General features: G+C 45.6%; 1 protein-coding gene across 1 annotated transcript; it reads left to right on the top strand.

Moving 5' to 3' along the window:
* The first annotated feature begins 8,949 nt into the window (after positions 1–8,949).
* Positions 8,950–14,168, top strand: LOC134571220 (uncharacterized). The gene is made up of 2 exons (XM_063429389.1): positions 8,950–8,985; positions 13,131–14,168. Exon 2 carries the CDS (start codon positions 13,140–13,142, stop codon positions 14,166–14,168), a length of 1,029 nt encoding a protein of 342 aa, XP_063285459.1. The 5' UTR covers positions 8,950–8,985; positions 13,131–13,139.
* The last annotated feature ends 8,840 nt before the right edge of the window (positions 14,169–23,008 follow it).

Consider the following 23,008-nt stretch of genomic DNA (forward strand, 5'->3'; position numbering starts at 1 on the left):
ACAGCAAGTTCTGAGCCCCGGACAATAGTGCAGGCTCCTTATATAGGCACATAACTCCTCCCATATTAAGCTCCACCCGCACATTCTCTTGACCAATCAATACAAATAAGAATTAACTTCCTGCTTGACCGCATGGCTTGTCCAGCACAATGGAGGAGGGGAATACTACATCCTGTATTCTTGCACATGCTCCGTACACTACTGATCGTATCTTGCCTCGTGCAACCAACTGATCGATACGTCAGCATATGCACGTACACATGCCACGTGGTAATCTCGGCCTACTAAATTTATTTTTACCGAGATTCCAGCACATTCCCCCCTTTGATGCCTCTTGATATTTCACAATTACTTGAGGCATCACTTAACCTTAGTTTGCATACACCGCAAGTTACCTTGAACCAGACCAGACTTATCTTATGATGCTCCGAATAGGCTTTCTTACCACAGATCCAGTACAAATTTGCTGGGGCTCTCCAAGTAGATGTGATGGATAGGTCAAACCACACATCCTTTAAATTGGCGTATCTAGCAAACGGGTTAGATGGTTCTGATACATTTGAAGCCGACCACCAAGTTGTATTCTTTGTATCATCATCATAAGCTTTTTGCCCTAGACAAGTTAATTCTCCTACAGAAGTATTATACATCATTCCTTTCCTTGCTATGCAAACATAACCTATGATGGAGGTCTTTAATCTCCACTCAGATTTACCTCTAACACTCATATGATAATCGGCTTGTGTAGATATTAATTGGTCAACTGCCTCAGAACCGGACATTACCTCCTTTGCTTCCCAAGGCCATTGGTCTCCCATGTTAGTACCTCCACACACATAGCAGTTGGTAACATTAAGACTACCGGCAATACTTTCGGCTAAATCAATAAACAGGTTTTTAGCATTATGGGGGATCTTATTATCTATGCTCATCTCTTCATAAAAGGAATGGTATACTTGATGAGTCTGGGAAGATACCGTATCAGTCTCTATCCCTATAAACAATACTGTCCCAGGATCTAAACGCGTCCCATATATTTGAAACCCAAATAAATTACCATACTTGTCTAAGAACTTGTCGGGGTTATTTATAAGTATATGGACTGGATTGCATTCCATAGACTTACAATATGGGCTGGTAGGCAACTTAGTCACTATCCTGTCCTTGTCTGCTGTCTGTCCCCAAGTTGCCAACCCCACACAAGACCAATATGGGCAAAAGTTATAATCTCTATTTGGGCATCTAGGACTCACATATTTATTTTTACTACTGGGACAAATATATTTATCGTTAGACCCATACGTCCTCTCCCATCTAAGATCCCCACATACATTCCACGGCTTTCTACCACTTGATATCGCCTTACACGCATCAAATAGCAGAACACCCGAAGAATGTATGGATTCTAATACTGTCTTGTTAATTAGGGTCCCCTGAGGATCTCCATTCCTGAGAGTCAACCAAATTGTACGAGGTTGATACTCTGGACTGAAGCACTTAGGTTCTCCTACTCCTAAATGGCACACACTATATTCTATATTTAGGAATCTACATCTTGATACATCTCCTTTACACTCGTATTGTGAATGCCAAATTAGGGTTTGGGAAATATGGTTACCTGTTCTTGTAGTCTTAATGCATACCTCACAGCTAGGAGTGTCGGTACCTCTACCTTCCTGAATATAAAAATACACATAAATAAACATTATCAAGAACACATCTTTCGTCGTCATCCTCAGTCTTTGTCCGTGCGAAGGCACCTCAGCTTCCAGGATGTAAGGGCTGCAGGGAATGGAGTTCTGCTCGTCTTCACAGGAGTCCCTTCGAGACTTTTCCTGGCTTATACACTATACGTCGGTGAGCGGACAGGCTTTATTATGGCCGTCTAAACACTCACTTTACCAAATCTCTGAAACAATAAAATTTGTAATCCACAAGGTTCCTCGTCACTCCGACTGAGTCGTGCGTTTTAACCGGATCTTGCAGGGATTCTCTGGATCTGCTGTAACTTGCCAAGAATCGACTGCTGCTGGTTTAACCCTGGAGTGATGTATCCACGGAGTCACTTCGGCTACTTTTATCGCTGTAGGGGTAGACAAAAGAACAACATAAGGACCTCTCCACTTGGGCCCTAACGGTACATTATTCCACTCTTTAATCCATACTTGGTCTCCTGGGTGGTAACTATGAACTGGGGGATAAATATTCACAGGTAATCTATCTTGTACCCATTTCTGTACCTCCTCCATAGTCTTACCCAACTCTACAACCTGCTGCCGGGTAATTCCTTCTCCCAACTGACTCAAATCCCCCCTTAAGTTACCAAGTACGGGAGGTGGTCGCCCATACATGATTTCAAAAGGAGAGAGGCCCATCCTTCTGGTAGGGGTACTGCGGATTCGCAATAGAGCTATGGGTAAGAGAACGTTCCACTTAAGTTGGGTTTCCTGACACATTTTAGCCAACTGATTCTTAATAGTTCTATTCATTCTCTCTACCTTACCAGAACTCTGGGGTCTATATGACGTATGAAGCCTCCACTTTATACCAAGCATATGAGTCAGTTGTTGTAGGCACTGGTGAACAAAAGCTGGACCATTGTCCGATCCTATAGAGCAGGGTAGTCCATATCGGGGTATTATTTCTCGTAGCAGGAATCTCACAACTTCTCCTGCTTTCTCTGTACGAGTAGGACATGCTTCTACCCAGCCTGAATAGGTACACACAATTACCAGCAGGTAACGATGTCCACCCGATTTAGGCATCACTGTATAGTCTATTTGTAAATCGGACATGGGGAGTCCCCCCATAAACTGGACTCCTGGTGGCTTTACTGGTCCTTGCCTTGCATTATTTTTAGCACACGTTACACATCTTCGTACAATGGCCTGAGTCAAGTTGGACAATCTTGGTATGTAGAAATGTTTTCTGAGAGATTCTTCTGTGCTGTCTCTCCCAGAATGTGTCCCGTTGTGATAGTTTTGGACAATTTCTACCGCTAGTGATGCTGGAATGACTATTCTTCCATCTTCTAACTGATACCATTTGTTCTCCAAATACTTTCCAGGTTCAGTCTCCAACCACTCCTCTTCTTGAGCTGTATAAACTGGAGTCCATTGAGACAGTGGAGTTGGTATAAGAGCAGCTATATGCCCCACATATTCCTGTCTTCCCGATTCAGCGGCACGCTTAGCTGTACTGTCTGCCATCCGATTTCCTTTAGTTACATCACCATCTCCTCTCAGATGCGCTCGACAATGTATGATACCGACTTCTTTCGGCTCCCACACTGCTTCCAATAGTTGTAGGATTTCAGCTGCATACTTGATTTCTTTGCCTTCTGAATTCAATAGTCCTCTTTCTTTATACAAAGCTCCGTGGGCATGAGTGGTTAAAAACGCATACTTGGAGTCCGTGTAGATGTTCACTCTTAAACCTTCAGCCAATTGTAACGCTCGTGTCAGTGCTATCAATTCTGCCTTTTGTGCTGATGTTCCTTTCGCCAGTGGCCGAGCTTCTATCACCTTGTCTATTGTTGTTACTGCATATCCTGCATAGCGGATCCCTTCTTTCACATAACTACTGCCGTCGGTGTAATATTGAACATCGGGGTTCTGGATGGGAGAATCACGAAGATCTGGTCTACTTGAAAATACTTCATCCATTACTTCCAAACAATCATGTTGACTTTCAGTAGGTTGTGGCAAAAGGGTAGCTGGATTTAAGGTGTTTACAGTCTCTAAATGCACTCTTGGGTTTTCACACAACATTGCTTGATACTTGGTCATACGGCTATTACTAAACCAATGATTTCCTTTGTAATCCAACAACGTCTGTACTGCATGTGGGACTCGTACATAAAGTTCTTGACCCAGAGTGAGTTTATCGGCTTCAGCTACTAGCAGGGCGGCTGCAGCTACGGCTCTTAGACAAGGTGGAAGTCCGCTGGCCACTGCATCCAGTTGCTTAGACATGTAGGCAACAGGTCTTTGCCATGATCCCAAGTACTGTGTCAATACTCCCACAGCCATTCTTCTTTGCTCATGTACATACAGGTAGAATGGTCGTGTGTGATCAGGTAGACCTAATGCTGGGGCACTCATCAGAGCCTTCTTCACATCTTCAAATGCCGTTTGCTGTTCTTGAGTCCATAAGAAGGGGTCGTGCTCAGTACCTTTGATAGCTGCATACAGAGGTTTTGCCAGTATCGCGTAGCTGGGAATCCATATCCTACAGAAGCCTGCTGCCCCCAAGAATTCTCGCACTTGTCTTCTATTCTTGGGTATCGGTATTTGGCACACAGCTTCTTTTCTCTCTGGCCCCATAATTCTTTGACCTTCAGAGATATGGAATCCCAGATATTTGACAGTTGGCAGACACAACTGAGCCTTCTTTCTAGACACCTTGTATCCTGCCTTCCAGAGAATGTGTAGTAGATCGTGCGTTGCTTGCTGACATATTTCCTTTGTAACTGCTGCTATCAACAAGTCATCTACATATTGTAACAGTACACACTCTCCTGGGATGGACTCGAAATCCAGTAGATCTTGACTTAGAGCTGAACCAAATAGGGTAGGTGAATTTTTAAACCCTTGGGGCAGTCTTGTCCAGGTCATTTGGCGTTTTGAGCCCGTTACAGCGTTTTCCCATTGGAAAGCGAAGATACATTGACTTTCTGCGGCAATTCGGAGGCAAAAGAAGGCATCTTTGAGGTCTAAGACTGTAAAGTAAGTAGCCCCGCCCGGAATTAAAGCAAGCAGGTTATATGGATTGGGTACAACTGGGTGTATACTAACAACCGCATCATTGACTGCTCTCAAGTCCTGCACAGGTCGATACTCATCTGTACCGGGCTTTTGAACAGGCAGCAATGGGGTGTTCCAGGGGGAAGTACAGAATTTTAGGATACCATACCGTATGAACTTATCCAGATAAGATTGGATGTTCTTCTTAGCCTTCTGCGGGATGTGATATTGTCTTAGGCTCACTGGATAAACCCCAAGTTTTAGTTCGATTTTAATAGGTGGAATATTGCGGGCCAGTCCTGGTGGGTTGTTCTCTGCCCAAACTCCTGGTATGTTGAATAAGGATTCATCACTCCTAGGGTTTTGGCTAGTCAACGCTGTATAAAGTCGCCACTCTTCTTCCTTTGGTACGGATAATGTCATAATACCTGAAGGTCCATTAAACTTTAAGGATGTTGTTCCATTTGGTAGGAACGTAATCTGCGCTTGTAACTTAGATAGCATATCACGTCCCAGCAATTGGACTGGACATTCAGGCATATAAAGGAATTGATGTTTTACTACGTGGCCTCCCAATGTACAGAGTCGACTTTTAAGAACCGTTTTTTCAGCACTTCTTCCAGTTGCTCCTATTACAGTAATAGTCCTTCCAGATGGAGGAGCAACTAGATTAGTCACCACTGAATGTTCAGCACCAGTGTCGATCATGAGCGCACTCCTTTTTCCCCCTATTGATACATCGACCATAGGCTCCGCTCGACCAAGGGGGATGGAGCCCGGTCGGTATCAATAGTCCTCCATGACCGTGTCAGCCAATCCTACAAAGTCCCTACCTTCTCTATCGCGGGACCTTTGCGCTGCTGGAAAATACCTATCTTCCCTAACACTTCCTCTGTTCCCATTGCTCCCTCTATTACCATTACTCCCTCCGGGGCCTCCTCTCCCTCTCGCTCTGCCTCTAAAGTTTCCGTAACCTGCCCTGGGTTGGTCTCTCTCGTACTGTTTACATTCCAGTCGGGATCGGTGTTAGGATAATGTGTTGCGGCCCATGCTGCTGGATTGGCTTGATTCAAAGCACGGGCTCTATCCTCTAGCGCTTTATCCGGAATCGTTGACTCCGACGCGCCCATACTTATCAATGGAACGTCGTTGACAACGAATACTATGCACGCGTACTATTCAACAGTCACACCCGTTTCCTCTGGCAACAGCACCACGTGGTACGGTTACCAAGTGAAACGTACACAATAACACAATAAACACTCAGGGAATTCCCGTACACACACAGCTGTTACACCAGTCACTAGATAATCAATATTATGCCCTTTCTCTATATATGAATTACCCGTCTATAACACACCCCAGTAACATCGTCTTTTACAAATAGCGGTTACAGTACGGTTAGCATAGGTCAAAGCACAATTTAAGGTCACAATACAATTATTAGTGGTTATGGTGTTAAACATGCAATAGACGACAATGATTAGTACTTATATACAGTGTCAGTAAATATACAGGGTTATGGTACCGTGCACTATGATACAGCAACACACTATTAACACTCTCGCTAGACGGCTGAGCTCGCGCTATCTAACAAGATATACACTTTACTAAACAATCTTTAACACATTTACAATTCCCAACTAAACTATTGGCCAGTACCTTGAATGGACTACCTAAAACTATGTACACCCGTTTTGGTTAGCCACACTGCCCAAGCACCACATATAGCGAGCTAGAGGACCGAATTTACACAGGCGCCTCTTAGTCGATTACTATCAAAAATCTAGTGGGTTCCAAATTTACACGCCTTCCCACTTAGCCAAGATAGGTTGAGAGCTAGCGAACCGAATTTACACAGGCGCCGCTTAGTCTCCCGGTCCCTCCGACCTAGCGAACGTAATATACACCCTAGAACGCTAGTCTAGACAAGACACCGGTGTCCGGCTAGGGCTATTTACACAGGACCCCGCCTGACTAACCAAATCAAACGGTCTGACTAAAGAGCGTTCGATTGAGCGGTGCGCCTTCGCTCCTTCCCTCCGACAGAGGGGGCAGATTCCATACACAAATAACCCCTTATGGGCCTACCGCACAATCGGTATACCCCTAGTGGGTCTGCCGTCTAAAACAGCAGTTGTCTTACCTCCTCGTTCCTGAACCTGAGTTCACACTCATCGACGGGGACACCCCAGCACTTCTTACGTAGAGGCCGATGATCTCCTGGACAACAGACCAGTGGTGCCGAGACGAAGGGAGGTCCACGCAGAAGTTCAGGGGTGCAGCCGTAGAGAACGTGGGCAAAGATAGACCGTCTCACGCCTCTGCCTCTCAGCTACCGTTGAACGATGAGCTTCCCGGCCAAAGCACCAAATGATACCGGAGAAACTGACGGAAGCAAAGCACAGAGAGATGGACACAGGTTTCTTCAGGAAGGAAGAGATTCTTTATTGGATCACCGATCGGGACTCAGAGGGACTAATGTCACCAAAATACAGCAAGTTCTGAGCCCCGGACAATAGTGCAGGCTCCTTATATAGGCACATAACTCCTCCCATATTAAGCTCCACCCGCACATTCTCTTGACCAATCAATACAAATAAGAATTAACTTCCTGCTTGACCGCATGGCTTGTCCAGCACAATGGAGGAGGGGAATACTACATCCTGTATTCTTGCACATGCTCCGTACACTACTGATCGTGTCTTGCCTCGTGCAACCAACTGATCGATACGTCAGCATATGCACGTACACATGCCACGTGGTAATCTCGGCCTACTAAATTTATTTTTACCGAGATTCCACCACAGTGGGAGGGAGAGGGACCCTCCAGTGCCAGGAAAACGGATCATTTTCCTGGCACTGGAGATTCCCTTTAATAATCTTCATGTCTTGTCCTTTTCTTTCTTACCTCCAAATGGATCTCTTGCAGTAGATGGACATTTGTATTTTTTACATCTCACATTAGCAGAGCTGCAGTATTCCCACTCTCGAAACTTGTTGGATGCACTAATTGTTCATTGTTTACTCAGAGATGAAGACTGAATATAAACCAAGCTGACTGGTGAATCTCCAGCAGTGAATGAAGAGTCAAAGATAACACTGGAGATAACTATTCTATTGTGATGTCACCAAGCTGTCATACCTGTGATGTGATGTCACAAATGGTCATGTCACTCACATTTTGGCTTAGTGAATTAGGTTGAAAGCCTCTCACCCCTATCTTTCCCAAGTACAATTTTTTTGTTGTTGACCCATATAAAAGGATCATAAAACACAATAAAAACAAGCCATTGAAGAACATTTTTCATTTGTTTTTGTTTCCCTTAAAGTGACACTCCATTGCCTAAATAACAGAAATAAAAATCACTGTTTAGTATATATACCCCCAGAACATGCATGTAGATATACCCCCAGTGTATGCATTTAATTATGCATTTTTTTAATTGGATGTATATCTCAATACAGCTTGTAAAAGCTACGGGTCTCTTGACTGAAGCCCTCCCTTTCATATCTCGCCCAGACTTTATGTGGCTGTCCAATCACAGACTCCCAATGCAGATCAATGAGAAGTCTGCAAAGCAGGTGCTCTGGGCAATTGCTATCTCTTCAGTTTAGTTCCACTGAGCAAAACAAATCAGGAAGTAACAGGGTCATTGTCTGATTGACAGCCAGTGGGGTGTAACAAGGTCAATTTATACAAGTGCCAATTTCTTTAAATCTTGAAAAAATGGGACACATTCTTCACACATAAAGCTTTTCAGCAAGATAAAGTTCTACAGGTCTACGGAGTGTCCTTTATGTACTTAATATATATATATATATATTTATAAATTAATTAAACTAAAAAAGCATGATTTTTTGTGATTAGAGCGAGTAGTTGTTATTTTTATTGTTTAGCATATTTTGTATTAGTCAATGCACTATTTTTCAGCAACGCCCCTGTAAGGACTGCAGGTAGTAAATCAAGTCACTAATCAATGGGGAATTATAGTGAGTACATCTATAAATATACCAGCACTTTTCATGTATTGACCATCACATTACCATACATTGTCTTCCCACCTGTGTCTCTTCTCCCAACCTGGGCAGGCTGAGGGGGTCAATTAGTAAATGATTAGGGATTGATTAACAAGGTGTCCAAACCCCTCACCTCCAGCTATAAAAGGATCATTCTGGGAGGGATTATATTAGGAGAGGGTTTGCTGGTATCACAGTTTCTGAGAAGGTGCCTTACTATGTGAGTTATTCTAGGTTTATTTGCTAATAATGTGATTTATACACAGTGTGGTTATTTCCAAGTTGTGGGTTTCCTTGGAGTGTTCACGTTATTATTAACTATAAATGAGGCAAAAAAGACAGACTTGGGAAAACTGCTAACTGAGCTATGGTGACAGCTTGACAATAAAATGTCACCATTTGGGTTTAACTTGATGTCTGTGGAATAAATACCTGAATGTATTTTAAATATTAAAGGGAGATTACTGTAACCCAGATCACAGCATCTCAATGGAATGGTGTGTAGTGGCCCTTTAACAATGTGGTTTATTTTGTACATACTGCAGGGCAGCACTCTTCATGTGCCAACCCTCACACTATATATTTTTACAGATCTCCCTTCTGTGGATCAGTGGGCTATAAACCCTTCTGGAACCTGAAACTCTCCTTAACCTGAATTCCTAATTCCCACTTCAGTGAATAGACTCTGAGATTATATTGAAGAATTTACTCCCAGTGCTCACACTCCTACACCCAGTCTAAGCATTGATTTACCCTAATTAAACACCAGGTGTGTCTATATATTTCTATAAAGCTTATTTCAATCACTGGAGGAAATGGGTTTATTTACTAAACTCCCAATTCTTGGCAAACTCCACTCCTTAACTTGGAATGGTTTATTTAGAATCTGCTGCAGCTGGTCTCTCCAAAGCCTGAATGTAGATTATATAAAGATTGCTGTATTGTATATGGCTGTGACTGACTACCCTGGGAGGGATGCTGTGCTATGCATGGGGTTCAGCATTTTGTCAAATACAAACAAATGGTTTAACCCCTTCAGGACCGGCCTGTTTTTGCGATGTTTGTACGTTAAGGACCAGAGCAGTTTTAACACTTTTGTGGTGTTTGTGTTTAGCTGTAATTTTCCGCTCTCTCATTTACGGTTCCCATACAAGTTATATATTGTTTTTTTCAAGACAAGAAGGGCTTTCTTTACATACCAGTATTTATATTATGTCATATATTGTATTTAAAAAAAATAATGAAATATGGTGAAAAATAAAAAAAAAAACATGTTTTTGGACTTTTACTTGAAAAATCTTTTACTTATCTACAAAAGCTAATGAAAAAAACTGCTAAATAGATTCAAAATTTTGTCCCGAGTTTAAAAACACCCAGTGTTTACATGCTTTATTGCTTTTTTTTGCAAGTTATAGGCCTATAAATACAAGTAGGAAATTGCTGTTTCAATATATATATATTTTAAATGTATCAATAGTGACATTGTTACACCGTTATCTGTCATAAATCCCCGAAACACACCTAACATGTACATATTTTTTAAAGTAGACAACCCAGGGTATTTACAATGGGGTATGTCCAGTCTTTTTTAGTAGCCACCTAGTCACAAACACTGGCCAAAGTTAGCATTTATATTTGTTTGTGTGTTAAAAATGCAAAAACCGCTAACTTTGGCCGGTGTTTGTGACTAAGTGGCTACTAAAAAAGGCTGAACATACCCCATTTGCAATACCTTGGGTTGTCTTCTTTTGTAAATGGTATGCCATCATGGGGCTAATTCTCATTCCTTGGCTACCATACGCTGTCAAAGGCAACCTAACCAATCTGACAAATTTCAATTAAAAAAATCAAGCCTTATATTTGACCCTGTAACTTTCACAAACACTATAAAACCTCTACATGTGGGGTACTGTTATACTCAGGAGACTTCGCTGAACACAAATATTAGTGTATCAGAACAGTAAAATATATCACAGCAATAATATCCTCAGTGAAAGAGCTGTTTGTGTGTGAAAAATGCAAAAAACTTCACTTTCACTGACAATATCATCGCTGTGATATGTTTTACTGTTTTGAAACACTAATATTTGTGTTCAGCGAAGTCTCCCGAGTAAAACAGTACCCCCATGTACAGGATTTAGGGTGTCATAGAAAGTTACAGGGTTAAGCACAGTGCTAGCAAATTAAATTATCTGGACTTTTGGCCTGGGTTGGCAGGCAGGTCCCTCAAATTGCAATCATTAAAATTACTTAATTAGGTAAAAATATTACATAAATATGCACGTAGAATTTTAATATATATACATATTTATATATTTGACGTCTACGTGTATATTTATGAAATTAATAATGTAATTTTGTATGTGGACATATGTATATTTCGTATTATTTTTATTTATTTATACATAGATATATATATCATTACATTCTAAGTGTATTTTGATATAAATATATATATATCAATATCAAAATACTGTTAGAATAAAATTGAATATATATATATAATTTTTTTTTAATTATTAAAAATTATTTTTATTTTTTGTTATTTATTTTTATTAACATATTATTTGTATTTTATAATAATATATATATACCATATATATAGTTATTATATATATTGTATATATTCGTGTGTAATTTAAATATAAGTGTATTTTTATATTAATATACGTATATATAAATATAAAAATACACTTAGTGTGACATTATATATATGATACATATACATATATTATATATATAGATATAATACATGTGTATATATATCATATATATACACATATTATAATTTTTTTTACACTGATTGTTTTTTTTTTTAACTTTATTTTATGATTTTACACTTGCAGGGAGACTGCCTGTCAGCACAGACAGTCCCCCTGCAGGCAGATACAAAGACCCCTATTGCGGTCATGTGATCGAGTGATCACATGGCCGTGGGGTCCTGATCTGCCGAGGGGGGACTGCCCGGGCAGACAGGCAGTCCCCCTGGACCGGGAGGAGAGCTGATCGCCGCCGTGGGACCGACGGCGATCAGGTAAGTAGCCCAAAACCGTTATGACGGTTCAGGACCGTCAGCGGTCCAAACGCACGTTTTACCGCTGACGGTCCTGAACGTCAGCGGTCCTGAAGGGGTTAAAGGGACACTCCAGGCACCCAGACCACTTCTGCCCATTAGAGTGGTCTGGGTGCCATCTCCCACTACCCTTAACCCTGCAAGTGTAATTATTGCAGTTTTTTATAAACTGCAATAATAACCTTGCACGGTTAACTCCACCTCTACTGGCTGTTTACTAGACAGCCACTAGAGGGCACTTCCTGCATCATAGCACAGAACCTGTGCTAGAGCGTCGCTGGAGGACCTCGTGCTGTCAGGACCTCCAGTATCGCTCATTTCACCATAGGAAAGCATTTTCAATGCTTTCCTATGCAGAGCTCTAATGCGCGACTTGCTGACGCAATCACTGGGAGGAGCGGTGGAGGCAGAAGCAGTGACGTGGGACATGTCGCTGCCTCTGGTAAGTGACTGAAGGGATTTTCACCCCTTCAGCAACCAGGGATTGATTGAAACTGATTGGTTTCCTGGCACTAGAGTTTCCCTTTAAATGTCCTGCAAAAATGCTGCCTCTCTAACCACTTTCCCTCATGCCAGGAAAACCTTCCTTATCAGATGTATGTACACAGCCAACACTGAGCGAGCAGCTCTTAATTCACAAACATGTAGTGATATCCTTACTATGTGTCCTCTCCTTAAAATGCAGGTTGCTTTACGGTTCAGATCACTCCATGTTGGTGGCTGGGCTGTGTACATATATTTGATAAGGAAGTATCTTTGTGGAGGGAGGGGGTGTGGTTAAGGAGGCAGGTTTTGGTGTAGTGGTCTGCAAGGATTAAGTCTACCTGTGGCTTCTCATACGAACAGCCATTAAAATGGCACTAAATTGTAACTATACAACTATCTACTGTAAGAGTATGCATGTTTAGAAAATCTTATACTTTCCTATAGTGTTAATCCTTCAATGTTTATACTGTTGCATTGAAATGTGAAAACGGACATTTTGTAGTAAAGCACCAACTATCAAGGTTTTAGTGACATTCAAATGCTGACAAAATGGCTCCCAAATATTTCCACTTTGTCTACATTGAACTAATATCTGACACTACAATGTCAATTATACTTTCTCCCATCTATGAACTTATAGAAAACTGACTCTTCTGGTCTACCACTCTAGCCCCCTGCCCTCTCCAATCTTTCTTATTCTAACATAAGTGAAGGCAAAGCTTTTTATGACACTTGATCCAAAATCACTGAATTAACCAAATCGATTTTGTAACCTACCACCTTAATTTGTATTTTTATTCTTTCAGTGTTTGACCATGGTTGGGATCGTTCCCAAGAAGGATGCCCCAGGAGTGGATTTTTGTGGTGTTGATCAATATTACTACATTGTCCGATCTGACCTTGGCTGCTACATGCGAGCTTCAAACTTCAACAAGGGTGAAGGTTTAGTGGTCTACAGTCTGCATCCCTCTTGTAGAAATGGAGACCATTACCTGGCATATGAAGACGACCTATTCTATATCATTAAGGGCACAAATTATCGCCGTGTGAAAAACATGAACACAGATGAAGGTGCTGTAGTCTACTCTCTACATCCCAGCTGCCGGGGCGGTGATCACTATCTCTCTGCCTTCGGTCACATGTACATCATCGACCAGAGTCGAGGGGTTTATCGTAAAACTAGAAATATGAACACATACGAGAGTGGTGTGGAATACACACTCCATCCCAACTGCAGGAATGGGCTCTACTACTTTGGTGTCAAAAACTACTATTACTTTCTGAAGCCTCATGATGAATGGGGGGCTCAGTATTACAGATGCACCAACTTCAACAAGGATGAGAATGGTGAGTCCTTTTCCATACATCCCACTGTCACAAACTTCCTCCCTGGAGGCTTGGCCCTTATTCAGGGTCCCTCATTTGGTGTCTGGGAGTGCATCAAAACCATCACCAATGACTCGCAGTCTCCAATCACCTGGACAAACAAGATCAACAAGAAGGTTGGCTACACAAAGGAGAAGATGTCCTCCATAGAACATACCTGGAACGTGTCAGCCACAGTGTCTGCAGAGACAGGAGGTCTGAGTGCCCTTGTTGTAAAGAGCCAGTTCTCTCTCACTACTTCATATGGCGGGAAGAGTGTTAACACGGACAGAGAGAACTGGGATGAGGTAACGGAAACTATGGAAACAATCAGCCTGACCGTGAAAGCCAATGAGAAGATCTATGTTTGGCAGTACAAACTGGGTCTGGGTAAAGAAGCTGTGCTGTTCTGCAGGGATATGAAGTTTGATGATGATCCAAAACCACCAACTGAGAACCCTCTACCACCAGCTAACTAGTTCACAAGGCATGCACAGTTAAAATGTTCTTGCTTTCAGGTTCAAAACTGACCTACAGACTGTTACTAGTTACTAGTAACTCTTGTCTTGTAACCTACAAAATGTTTCTGCATAACCCCATTTGTATCATGGTGTGACTGGGTAGCTTGTCTGACATTAGAATATGTTGGGGTGGAAAACCTGTCTAGGCTGATCAAGATGACCTCTGTGATATGGAAATTGCTCCCTCTAGATTGTTAATAAATAAAGAGGGAAAATAAAAAATTCTTTGCATTACACTGATTTGTGTCTTTGTTTTTCCCTCCAATATCCTCAATTCTCCAAATCTAGTGCTTCTAAACTGCTGCAACTAGTTATGGAACACATTAAAAACTGGTGTGGCAGTGCTACTCTAGCAGACATGCCAAAACACATTTCAGGGAGGTGGTCACCTAACTTTAGGGAGGCAGCTTCACACGCTACTTGGTAGGTGGACTTTACAGATATAGTGAGAGCGGCACAGCGTGTGTCCTGATTGGACTCTTTGAAAAATCAGGACCTCATTCTCTCAGTACATCTGTAACTAGATTTCTCAAGTGCTTACTGTGGTGGAATCTCAGTAAAAATAAATTTACTAGGACAAGATTGCCACGCGGTATGTGCACTTGCATATGTTGATGGATCGGTCGGTTGGTTGCACGTGGCAACGATACAATCAGTAGTGTAAGGAGCAAGTGTAGGAATACAGGATATACGAGTATTTCCCCTCCTCCATTGTGCTGGGCAAGCCATGTGGTCAAACAGGAATTTAGTCTCTATTCAGTTGATTAGATAAGAGTATGTGTAGGTTGGACTGATTATGGGAGGAGCTACATGCCTATATAAGGGACCTACACTGTATGATCAGGACTCAGACTTTGCTGTTTTTTGGTGACATTAGTCCCGGTCGGTGAATCAAATAAAGAATCTCTTCCTTCCTGAAGAAACCTGTGTCCACTTCTCTGTGCTTGGCTTCCGTCAGTTTCTCTGGTATCATTTACCTTGAGTGGCAGGGATGAATCCAGAGCCTAATCATGGGAGGGGCACTGGTAGTGGGTTACAGAGGCTGTAATTTAGGAGTTAGGGGCTCTAATGGAGGGACAGGGGCTGTAGTGTGGGGGTATGAGTTAGATTAAGAGGGCTGTATTGGGAGGGTTAGGGTCTTAGGTAGGTGGATTGGTATAATTGGGGGGGAGGGAGAGTATGGGCTGCAATTGGGGGACTGAGACTGATGTAGAATTATTAAAAACCTTTATTAAACCTGTATTGAATTATTGTACTAACTCCATTTTAAACTTCATTTCATGACAGCTTCTCCATTTTAACTACATTATATGACAGAATTTCCTAACAGCATTTAGTATAATGAATAGAGACTGTATTTTCTAGAAAGATATGACTAACACCGGAATTATTGAAGCTCCTGTAACATCCAACAAAGTATAGTCAAGGCCATGGGAAAGCCGGCCTAATGAAATGTCCTATTCATAAAAAGAACACTGAATCTGACCACGAGTCTGACATCACTAACTACCCAAAAACGATGCCAAGTACTCAAAATGGCTAGCTGCCAGATTCCCCCTCCCATCGAGAGAGCCTCGTGCTAAAGAGCAATGGCGACTGAATCCTGGTCAGAAATTACGACATCCCATGATGGGAGGATGCCCCACTAGCCACTCAAATCCCTGAGCCAATTACTAATACAGATGGGAGGGCATTTAACCTACCACTTGACACTTAATCCAATTAATGATGTTTATTTATTGCTATCTTGATATCCAATGATGATGTAATTTTGCTCTTTTAAGGGCTTGCAAGCCTGTTTTTTACCAGATGCCATTAAATTTTCTCGAAGTGCTTTTAACCTGAACTCCATGTGTCAGTGTGAACTTACTTCTGCGTATACGCAATTTAATCATCTCAGATTTGGACAGGAACAGAGTCATTTAAACATATTTGTTTATTTCTAAATTAATCTACATCAAGACTGTAGTGGGGCATGTTGGCCTGGGACCCTTGGATTAATTGGATGTTTGCCAACTCTTACAGAGCTCTGGAAATAAAAATCAGAGACATGCTACATATCCAACTTAACTCCTTTTTAATACGCAAGTGATATTTATACATATTTCTTCAGAGTAGGCTGGGCGGGGGAAGGGGAGAGGAGTATATGGGTGTGTTAAATGACATAAATTGTTTTGTACAAGTTATAAGCAGTTGTTTCTTGTTATATAACGCACATAAATATAATCAAATTAACCCCTATGAACAGCTAGGATCGATAGCAAAATGGATATTTGTATCCAACAAATCCCTCTTAGATCATATCATGATCTACCGTACGGGAAAAAATCCAACGGCAGGCCTGCGGCAGAGAAACAAAAGGAGGTATATTCAGACATGCTAATCACGTCTGCGTGACTTTCGTTATTTCTTCACCTCGCTTTCCCCCATCTGCTCGCTCACGCAGGGTTTTCCCTTCAAGAGGTGTTCGAGCTGTCGCTTATTCAATTATCTGTTGAATACATCTTTTAAGCGTGTAACACAGGCAGACAGTCACACACACACACACACACACACACACATAGGCAGGGCCGGACTTGGAATAAAAAGCATCCCTGGAATTTTTTTACACCAGCTCTAACATTAATTGTGCCAACTGTGACAAATATACAGGTGGAAAAAACACAAGACTGAAAATTATTTACCCAGCGTTTCATCCACAACTAGAATAGTCATTGACTGATAGCTACTGCATGTCTAATTTAAATTAATCTTAGTTTGTTTAGTCCTCAATCCTATGAGTGCATGACTGCTGTCTAGATGACTGTACCACCCACCCGTTGCCCCCCTTTCCCAATGACACACAGAGACCGTATAAAGTTGGGTAAGGGCATCGGCCACAGCTTTATTTAATTTTTCCATGCCAGCAACATAAATACTGTCAGCTGTTGGGGTGATTGCCCAACAGACAGGTCTATCCCCACAAACCATGAGTCCATGAGCAGCCTGCCTCCGCCATCAGCTCCCAACAGGCTGCGACTCCCCAAGCCTCCTCGGCAACTCCATCAGTTCTGCCTGCGCTGGCCAGAACTCCCGCGTGCTGTGACAAAACAAGAAAAGACAACCAACAACAAGCACCAGAAACAAAACCCACATTCCTTCAATAACCAAATGTCCTAAGGGAGGGAGGGCGGGAAAGTCAGGATCCCTGCACTTCCAAGAGCTGACTGGTAAGTCCCCTCCCCTCACTGTCCTTATAACTGTCTTCCATCTTAGCAACTATGTATCCATATATCCCCCTCCCCTCTCCTCTTCCTTTAAGACTCCTTATCCTAGCCGCAGTCATGTCCCCCCTTCCTTGTCAGTCCAGGGAGGTGTCTTGACTGCTGTTTAGATGACTGTACCACCCACCCGTTGCCCCCCTTTCCCAATGACACACAGAGACCGTATAAAGTTGGGTAAGGGCATCGGCCACAGCTTTATTTAATTTTTCCATGCCAGCAACATAAATACTGTCAGCTGTTGGGGTGATTGCCCAACAGACAGGTCTATCCCCACAAACCATGAGTCCATGAGCAGCCTGCCTCCGCCATCAGCTCCCAACAGGCTGCGACTCCCCAAGCCTCCTCGGCAACTCCATCAGTTCTGCCTGCGCTGGCCAGGACTCCCGCCACCGCGATGACGACTTCCCCTCACGCCTCCTGCCGTCATCGCGCCCCCCGCAGACAGCGCAGCCTCAATCCCACTCTGCAAACCCGTGTTCAGGATGTCCAACCCTATCTCATTTAAGTGGACCCCATCCCTCCTCATTAAGTTCTGGTTCTCTCCTTCCAGCTCCACGTGACAGACGACCACCCCACCTAGCCGCCGGACAAATTTCCCCACTGCAATATTCAGCTTGCGCCGGCTCTTCTCCAAACCGCGCGAGTGCGGCAGCGCGCGCCAGCACGGCCTGGAAACCACCTCCGACCAAACCAAGGTCATGTCCGGAAACAGCGCCATGCACCTCGCCAAGTCGTGCCGAATCGCGTGGAGAAGGTCCACCGTCCTGGATACCCCCAAGTCGTTCCCGCCCGCATGGACCACCACCACCACCGGCCCTGACACAAACTTACGGAGCTCCACGAACTCAGGATATACTTGCTGCCATCGGAGGCCCCTAATGCCCTTCCACCTGACTCGGGCCAAGTCCACTGAGAACCCCAAATTTCGTCCGTAGGCCCGGTCTTCAGCTCGCCTAGCTGCCCAGTACACATAGGAATGCCCTAGTATCCACACGTACCGGGGCCGCCCACCTACAACGAGAAGAGGGTTACAGCATATGAGGTCGGACATAAGACTTAAAACGCCCCGACTCCCATCTTCCAATGCGCTGAATGCCCGCAGCCGAGTAACCCAAAACACTTGCCTGGGTAGCCGCCCCAATCCGAAAGGAATGGGCCGAAAACCCTTGACTTTCCATACCACCCGCGGCCAATGCTCTCTTCAGCATTGCCGAAAACTGATAGCGTGTTAGAGGAGACCCATCCGCGTGAGCCAACAAAGGGCCTCCCCGCTCCGGGCGCACCTCCAGAAAATCGTGAAAAGCCCCGACAGGACAGACTACATCCCTCGTGGCCCCTAAACGAACCCAGGCACCCCGGGCCGCCTGGTCCGTCTTAGAGCGCCGCACAAAAATGTCAACGGAGGAAGTAGACCACCGCACATCCGACAATGCCAAAGGCGAGGCCTTCCCCTTGCTCGGGGCTACCAACTCGCCGATGCGAAAGGCTCCAAAAAAGCAGACCGAGAAGGCTACGCGAAACAACTTCGATACATAATCCGAGCCACAGACCCGCGGCAAGACTAAAAGAATCCGCCGCAACATCTCCACCGAAATCGGCCGACGACGATCCGGGCGACGCCGCAGTCGCCACCCCTTCACCACCCTCTGGATCCCAAATTCCTTCGTAACATCCTGCCAGCCCATAAATCGAAACAAGAAAGACAGGGCAGCCAGCGCCTTCTCCGCTACTGCGCAAGACCTACCTCTCCTGACCAAGTCATCCAGCAACACAAGAGTCGCCTCCGTACGTCCCGTTTCCGTGGATACATCCCCGTCCCGTGCTGCCGACAGCCACTGTTTCCACACTGCCCGGTATGCCTTCCAGGAAGCCTCCGCCAAGGAGTCCGATACCAAGCCCATCAGGCCTCGAAATCGAGCTTCCATAAGGAGTCCGGACACTGCAGACCGGTCCGCCGCGCCTCCGGCGCTGCCTCGCGAAACCGCTCCCACTGCAAGCGAGACAATGCATCAGCCACCACATTTTGCACACCCGGGACATGTTGCGCCCGCACCCAAACATTAAACTGAAGACTAAGGAGCACGAGGTGACGGAGAAGAGCCAAAACTGGTGGGGACGAGGAGGACGATCGGGCAATCACATGAACCACACTCATGTTGTCCGTGTGAAAGACCACCGTGTGATTTCTCAGCTCCTCACGCCACAGTTCCAGCGCGACCACTATCGGAAACAGTTCCAAAAAGGTCAAATTCCTTCGAAATGGGGTAGACTGCCATTCCTCCGGCCACTCCCCCGCGCACCACTGACCCCGAAAATACGCTCCAAAGCCAACGGACCCCGAGGCATCGGTAAAAAGATCCAATGCAGCATTGGTGGTGGCCTCCCTCAACCAGCAAGAGTGCCCGTTGTAACGTCGGAGGAAGGAGCTCCACACTGCCAGATCCGCCCGAAGGCGCCTCGTGATCCAGATGTAATGGAAAGGTTCCCTCACCCCCACCGTGGCCAAGGACAATCTACGACAAAATGCCCGACCCATCGGTAACACCCGACATGCAAAAACCAAGTGCCCCAAAAGGCCCTGCATCTGTCGCAACTGAACCTTCTTGGAACCTTTGACCAAGTCCACCAGCCGAAGCAACCCCTCCAACTTCTCTTCCGGAAGCTGGAAAACCATACTCTCGGTATCAATTTCGATACCCAAGAATGAAAGGACCAACACCGGGCCAACCGTTTTTTGTTCGGACACAGGAACTCCGAACTCTGACGCCACCCGCCGGAATGCCTGAAGCAACGCTGTACAATCCTGGGAACCCGACGGACCAACAAACAAAAAATCATCCAGGTAATGTGTCAACGAACACAAACCCGCAACTCTGGACGTGACCCAATCCAAAAAGAAGAAAACAGTTCGAAATGATAACAAGAGATAGCGCAGCCCATGGGCATACACATATCATAATAGAAGCAACCGTTAGCGAAACACCCCAACAAGTGAAAGCAATCCGGATGAACCGGCAACAAACGAAAGGCCGATTCAATGTCCGATTTTGCTAATAACGCCCCCCGACCGGCCCGCCGCAGGAGGAGCAATGCCGAGTCGAAGGACGCATAACGTACCCTGCACGCATCCCTGTCGATGTCATCATTGACCGACGCCCCCGAAGGGTACGAGAGATGGTGAATCAATCGAAAAGCTCCCGGATCCTTTTTGGGTACCATACCCAGCGGAGATACCCTCAGGTTGTGGAATGGGGGGGAATCAAAGGGGCCGGCCATGCGGCCCCGTTGAATCTCCGCCTCCAACTTTTCTTGTAACAAGCCCTCTTTTCCCCGCGTGGACCGAAGATTGTCCGCGAACTGGCCCTCGTCCGACAGCACAAAGGGAATCCAGAAACCCGTTGTGAAACCGTCGAACAAAGGCTAGCAACGTCCCTCTTAGGATACTGGACGAGCCATGGACGCATCTTTTCCACGCTCACTGGAGTCCTCTCTGCGAGGAACGTCGTCCCTACCAGAGCCCTTGGAGGCAGATGGTCTGCCCTTCTTGAAACAACGGAGAGCCGGGTGGGCTCCCCCACAGTGGGCACACTCGTGCCGGAATCTGCAGGAGCTAAACCACTTGCAGTGGCTCTCGTTGAAGAGCCAACAGACTCCCTTCCTCTGACCTGCCGACGTACCCGTGGGGACGCCGGCTGCCCCCGAAAAGGGAGAGGGTCTACACGGGGTCATAAGTAGCAGCCACAGGCTGCCGTCCTGCACCCCAAAACCCATACCCGGGCACACCGCCATCTTCTGGCGGAATTGCTGGTCGTATTTGAACCAGCATTGCCCTCCATAAACCTTGTAGGCGCCCCAAATTAAGTCCAAATAACCAAATAAAGACGGGGCCCTCTCAGGGAAACGGCGCACTAGCACGCTGGCAAAGATATTAAATCCTTGCAGCCAATTACCGAACGTACGCGGGATAGCCTTACCCTTTTCTCCCTCCAATTGTTCGCCACGTCGCGGTCTGTCCACGGACTCCTTGTCTGGCGGAACGAGAGAAAGGAGATCCACATACTCACCACGAATAATCTTCTCTTGCACCTCCGCTGGCACATGTAAACCTAGGGGAGCCAGTTCACACCCTGGGAGAAAGGAACCAACCCCAACCCCATGACCCCTCAAACTATCCGCACTACCTGGACCCTGAGCCCCTAGACCAGTACCCCTGGCTTGCCCCTCCACTAACATCCTCAGCAGGCGCAACACCTCGCTATCCTGACCTGAACCCCCTGCAGCACCCCAGGCGCCTGCGCATGCTGACTCACCAAATGAGGGGAGGCGCAGGGGCCGTCCTCCATCGCCTTCTCGCTCCTCCTCAGACTCCTCCTCCTCACCGGAATCCCCCTGGAGCCTCCCAGCTCCCAGAGGGGCTGCAGCCGACACGGCCTCCCGACCGCCGGCATCCTGGCAGTACTGCAACCTTGGGGCTGCCGCCTGCTCCGCGGCACCCCATGAACCGGCCGGTCCTGGGGACTCCCATCTCCTTGGGGCTGCTGTCCGGCTCACAGCACCCCTATTGCTGCCTTCTTCCGCCGGCGCTTGTGGTCTCCGGGCGCCCGGCATCCTATTTCCGGCGCGGGCACCCACTTCCGGGTTTTGCCCGTCGCTGGCTGCTGTCGTCATATCCGGCGCGCCGGCCGTGCGCGACCGGCGTCGTGACGTCACTTCCGGCCGCGCCGGAAGAGAAGGTGGAGGGCTCCTGGATCTTCCCGCCGAATCGCCATCTTGGAAATGGCTGCCGGACGCAGCCGCAGCCCTCACCTGGGACCGGATCGCTCGGGGGGACGACACCAGGCTCGGCTCCACGTTCCCAGCCACTCCAGCTCGCCGGCTTCTTCGGCCTTCACGACCTCCTCTCACCGGGCTGGGAGACAGTCGCGACGGCGACCCGCCGCCCACCTTCCACTGGTCGTGCCTCTTCACCGGGGACGCCATCCATGCCGGCCAACACCTCTGCTAACGAGCCTGCACCATGTGCAGCCCGGTAAGCCTGCAACAGGGCCACCAACGATTCCTGGGAAACGTCCATCACTCTCGAAATTCAGGAACAGGTAAGTATAAAATTCAGAAGAATAATATCTATATATTTTTTTTTTTTTTTTTTTTTTAAAGGGGTCAGCAAAGAAAGACAGATGAAAATCTGAAAGTCAGGATCCCTGCACTTCCAAGAGCTGACTGGTAAGTCCCCTCCCCTCACTGTCCTTATAACTGTCTTCCATCTTAGCAACTATGTATCCATATATCCCCCTCCCCTCTCCTCTTCCTTTAAGACTCCTTATCCTAGCCGCAGTCATGTCCCCCCTTCCTTGTCAGTCCAGGGAGGTGTCTTTCTGCGTTGGATATAGTTTGATATCAGGGAATGAAAGACTGAGAGAAGGGCAGGGTTATCGACTAAACTAATAATTTTTGTGAATAAATTCCAAAAATTAGGCTACAATAGTCAAGCTGTCACTATGGCAAAGTTTGGATTTTTCAAATCCGCTGTTTTGG

Source organism: Pelobates fuscus, chromosome 8 (assembly GCF_036172605.1).
Source record: "Pelobates fuscus isolate aPelFus1 chromosome 8, aPelFus1.pri, whole genome shotgun sequence".
Lineage (NCBI taxonomy): Eukaryota > Metazoa > Chordata > Amphibia > Anura > Pelobatidae > Pelobates > Pelobates fuscus.

Bases quoted from the DNA above. Each gene is read 5' to 3' on its own strand.
- LOC134571220 (XM_063429389.1), top strand. From the start codon at position 13,140: ATGGTTGGGATCGTTCCCAAGAAGGATGCCCCAGGAGTGGATTTTTGT.